Below are 5048 nucleotides of genomic sequence, written 5' to 3' on the forward strand. Positions count from 1 at the left end.
TCTTTTGGAAAGCCAAACAAAGTAGTTTCGCTTTCACAACGAAACACAGCGTCACACACGGCGGCCTTAAGTGAGCGGAGGCCTGCGGGCTAGAGTGAGCTGAGGCCGGCTTGAGTGAGTGGTGGCGGGCGGGCTTGCGGCAACCACATGTGATGACCCCGGGCTGGACTCCGCTTGGTCTAAAAAGTAGCCATATTAATTCTAAAGTAGTCTTAATTCTAAAGTAAATTTCATGAAAGTCTCGGCTCTAAAATATTCTGTTGGCTAGAAATTGTTCTTTGTGAGCTCAGTCTTTATAGAATAAGGATTTTTAAATTAAGTTTTCGAAGGGTTTCACTTGAAGCCCAAAGTATACTTCGGCCGTCTGTGTTCCACGATGGTCCGTGCAATCTTTGTCATCAGAAGTGTCCGTAGACAACAGCACAGGCGCACGGTGAATGTTGAGTCTACTAGGTGGTACTGAGCATGTGTCAAACTTGTCCATGCACGCTCATCTGCGTTTGAGTATACTTTTGAAAGCTGTGGCTGTACGGGAGACACATGGTAACTACATGGGTTAAGGTTAGGTTCAGGGGTAGTACCTATTTATTACCCAGTTATTGCAGTTAATGTAGTAAGTACATATGTACATGCCGAGCAAGACTGTGAAATAAAGTTAACGCTAATAGTATGCTAATAGTATAAAAGAGAGCAATTTACTGGACAAATGTCTTCATGGATTCCCAAAATGTTCTTATCTTTGTTGTGTCCCGTTTCATTCATTAAGGCTGACACACTGAAGGAGCGCTATCAGAAAATTGGAGATACCAAAAGGGCAACCCCTATAGAAGTGCTCTGTGAGAGCTTCCCTGGTAAGCAGGTTCTTTTTCAAATGGCCACATATCTTGTGCTGTCTCATCTCCAGTGCATTGCCTTAACTTTGACATCCTTTCACAGAAGAAATGGCCACCTACCTGCGCTACGTGCGGAGACTGGATTTCTTTGAAAAACCGGATTACGACTACTTGAGAAAGCTCTTTACAGACCTCTTTGACAGAAATGGCTATGTCTTTGACTATGAATATGACTGGGTCGGCAAGCCGCTGGTAAGTCTAATTGGATGTCATATCATAAACCACTTGTATATGATGTAAAAAAAGCACATGGATGTTGAGTTTTCTTTGTGTCTATACAGCCAACTCCAATAGGACCAATGCCTAGTGACACACCTCTGCAGCCCAGCAGCAGAGACAAAGCACAACCCCAGACCAAAAACCAGGTGGGATAAGTCACTATACCTTTATGCTATTATAAATTACACGCATCCCTTTTTTGTGTAATTTTATAGTATATGGTCAAGCGATAAGTTGTAGTTTGATTGCTTTGAGTGCCACTTTAAAATAAAATGAAGGAATTAAATAATGAAAAAAACTCTTCAAATTGACTAATGTCCATATTTAAAACTGTTAATTTAACCATTATTATTTTGTAATAAATAATTTATATTTTGTAATTTAATTTCTATTGTACTCATGCGTGAACTGCACATTGGCATTTTTTTTTAACTCTGTTACCTTAATTGTTAATTTAACTTTTTTTTTTAACATTAACCAATTTAAATGTATTTATTTGTCAATTTGACAGTAATTTTAGTTTATATTTTAGTATTGATTTCTTTTATATGATAATATTTATTATATTTGACATAGAGAAACATTACTTTATGCAATGTAATTTTTGAAATGTTATCTCAGTGTTTTATGGTTCTCTTTTAAATCATGTCAACAGTATCTTTTTGTTTCACTCATCAACAATCCCAAGACAACTTCCTGCAGCCAGAGTAGTTTTTGCTAGTCTGAAGATCTGTAATTTCCTCAAATGCTGTCATTCTTTTAGACGGTGGTATTTCCATGTCTTAGTCACAGTCCCTTAAATAAAAGCCCGTTACATTCTAAGTTTTGATATGATTGGCTAGAGCTGTTTGTGAAAGATAAGAGCTCAGCTTCCCTCTTCATCTGTGCATGTCGCGTGATCTCTTGGTTTTTCACTCACACGTTTATTTCCACCTCTGTCCTGTTAGCTAGAATAGTCTGCTTGTGCATGGAAGGCGTTCCTCTTTAAACTCGTTCTGTTCTTTTTTCTTTACACCCTCACCTCTTTCACACCAAAAACATCTCTTATGCCCTTTGCCACCCCCCACCCCTTTCCCCCATCGCTGTCATGCCAGTCTTCAGAACCTAAAGGAAGCGAGTCCCAGCCCACTCCCGTGACCAACAGGGAGCTCCTGGGGTCGCACCTCACGGCCGATAGGCTGGGGGGCTCTGTCCAGGTACTGGGTGTTTGCGCAGTACTGCATGCCGTTAGTGTCGATCGCCTCCTTTCTCTGTTATTGTTCTCTGTTCCTTTCATCCTCTCACTTGAGACACCTCTATCCATTTTTTCAGCTGTGAAAACTTAAATGGTCTTTTCCTTTGTCTAACACACGTCACTTGCATGCTCTTGATGGTTAGGCTTGTGATCTGGTGACTTCAGTGAGAAAATACTGCTTGTATTGTAAATAAATAGCTAAGCAAGACGAATGTTTGCTTGTGTACTGCTAGTTATCAAGGGTGCAAATTTTCATTTAAAATATATTAGATTTCCAACTAAACTTGCTCATTTTCTGTGTTAGCTTATTTCCATTATCTAAGTACTGTTCTTTAATTTTACATTTCCCCACTTTCTTCTTAACCGTCCCTGGTTGGTGCTAAGCAACCTGAATTTGAATCGTTTAATTATTTAAAAAGTGTCCTTAATAGGTTACTAAGCCCCAACCCGAGTTTCATGAACTGATAAATATGAAGTGTAAGTTAGATTAAATACATTCCAGTGTGTACTGTGGTTCGTGTTGTTACTCATCTTTGCCAATCTGTATTAAAAACTCATTGCCTGCTGCCTTAAATTAATGTTCAGGTTATGAGCTCAACCAACGGAGAAGTGAATACAGACGATCCCACGGCGGGACACTCCAACGCTCCCATAACTGCCCCTGCTGAAGTAGAGGTGGCTGATGATACAAAGCAAGTACAGTTTTGACAAAACCATTAATACCCAAATTTCCCATACAAATGTTTTCTTTTAAATTATTTGCATAGTCTTCCATACTGAGCCATTTACTTTTCCTTTTTTTAAGTGTATTCGATAAAGATAAAGAAACTGCAAAAATTTATCCCACCAGCCAGCTAAGGTTGCAGTGTACAGTCAAAGAAAAATATAGATTTTGGTTTCATTGCTAGGAATCAATTATCAGTTTATTAATTCTTATATTAAATCTGTCTTTTTGTTAATTCATTTCAATTCATAATTAAATTCTCTAATTGAAATAAAGCTGAAATATAAATATTAAACTTTAAAGTTAAAAATAATTTTAAATGATTCCTTGGCAGCTAACTGAACTACAATAAGCTCAAGTAGTAAAATGACTAAAAATGAAATACCCACCAGTTACATATAGTTTTACACAATTGTGCAGTCTGATCCATGCTAACATTAGGAGACATTTGGGCCTGTTTTTGTCCTAGTGGGTTTTTAAAATCTGCTTTCAACTGCCTAACTAAGATGACGTTTGACAAGTTTGAGAATGAAGGGAGGAGATTGCAAAACCGTCTTCCAACTCATTCGCTCTTTTCAGGTGCTGTTGTTTTTTCAAGAGGAGGAAGAGGAAAACGTTCCAGCGGCACAAGTGAGGAGGAACATCTTTGAAACGTTAAGAGTCACTGGTGCGTTTAAAGTAAAAAACAAAAGCAAAGGACTTGAGCTGAAAACGTGGAGTTCTTCTCTCCCTTTCTGTCTCTGCTCCACCTCAGAACAGAAACTCACTGCCTCACTTTTGGCATCTGCTTAGCGAGGACACCTCAGTACTCTGCGCTCTGAAACTCTTTGTAAGGAAACAATTCAGTGGAACAAATAAATATATTTGTACAATGTGGGACACCAGAAGAGACTTCAGTGGTCAGAAACAAGATGATATATGTTACGTGACTTAAACCCAGATGGACTGTTTAATCTTGTATTTTAGATGACATGCAAAACCATTATTTGAGAACTAAAAGGCAACCAGACTCACACTTACACACAGACATCCGTTCACTTTGACACTGGCTGGATGAGTGAGTGATGTGCTCCATGGTGTTTTTGTTTTTTATGGGATCAAAATAAGTAGGGAAAGACTGCTGACTGACATATGGAGAAAAGTACACCGATTCAGACAACCAATGTAAATTCTGTCTTTCCTTTTTGTTTTTGTAATTTAAAAAGTTGTTTTGAAGATCTGCTCTCCCAGTTTTACTCATGTTGTAGAATGTGTGAACATTTTTTTAAACGCTCTTAGAGTTTCTTTATTTTCTCTTTTGTTTTTTTACTTCTTTTTTTCCTGTCGATGTGGATGATGTTGTTGTAGCACAGTGGCTGGTCTCAGGTACTGTGGGAGATGGAGAGAAATGCATTGGATCTCTCCTATGTGAATTGCACTTTTGGGGGGAGAAAAGCGAACCGTTTGGCATTTCTGGCATTGAAATGAACCGAAAGCAGCAGAAATAAAGGCAGACGTTGGATCATTTATACAGCAGGCTGGTCTCTCCCAAAGGGACAGAAGTGATTCTCTCAGTCAAAATTTTGCTTTTTTTTTGTTTTTCACATTAGATTAATTTACCTGGGAATCATAGTTTGTGCCTTTCCAAGTAAAACATTTAACACTAATGTGTCTCTCTCTACGTTTCCTATCCAGGTGAAGTGTCCATGGCCCTCTCAGATTGTTTGTTCTCTACTGTGCACTCCATGCCAGTCTAATGGAGCCTGTTGGCATTTCTCAGATTTCTTTTTCGTTGTTGTAAAGTGCATCAGCAAAACTCCATGAAGACACGAGTCTGTGGGTTTATACACAGTAACAGAGGTTGCCTATCAGAATGAGGATGTGTATTGATTTACATACCTATTAAATGTTGCTTTTCTACTATGCCTCATAAGATGTTACATGTTGTGTCTGTGCACAATCACTGTTTTGAGTTTATGGTTGTGGTTAATTATTGCGG

The 5048-nt window shown here is 38.5% G+C and overlaps 1 protein-coding gene across 7 annotated transcripts in view; it reads left to right on the forward strand.

The window, feature by feature from the left end:
* Positions 1 to 4721, forward strand: part of LOC107691647 (casein kinase I-like) — a 23856-nt gene extending 19135 nt beyond the window's left edge. For 4 of the 7 annotated variants that reach the window (XM_016490383.1, XM_016490410.1, XM_016490391.1 and 1 more), the window contains exons 7-12: positions 767 to 851; positions 937 to 1085; positions 1175 to 1258; positions 2207 to 2308; positions 2932 to 3038; positions 3650 to 4721. In XM_016490383.1, coding sequence (XP_016345869.1) covers positions 767 to 851; positions 937 to 1085; positions 1175 to 1258; positions 2207 to 2308; positions 2932 to 3038; positions 3650 to 3704 — 582 coding nt within the window. In that variant the 3' untranslated portion in view covers positions 3705 to 4721. The remainder of the gene's footprint in view (positions 1 to 766; positions 852 to 936; positions 1086 to 1174; positions 1259 to 2206; positions 2309 to 2931; positions 3039 to 3649) is intronic. The other 3 variants (XM_016490418.1, XM_016490428.1, XM_016490432.1) reach the window with 3 other exon arrangements.
* Positions 4722 to 5048: the final 327 nt, after the last annotated feature.

This window comes from Sinocyclocheilus anshuiensis, unplaced genomic scaffold (genome assembly GCF_001515605.1).
Source record: "Sinocyclocheilus anshuiensis isolate Anshui unplaced genomic scaffold, SAMN03320099.WGS_v1.1 scaffold842, whole genome shotgun sequence".
NCBI classification, from domain to species: Eukaryota; Metazoa; Chordata; class Actinopteri; order Cypriniformes; family Cyprinidae; genus Sinocyclocheilus; species Sinocyclocheilus anshuiensis.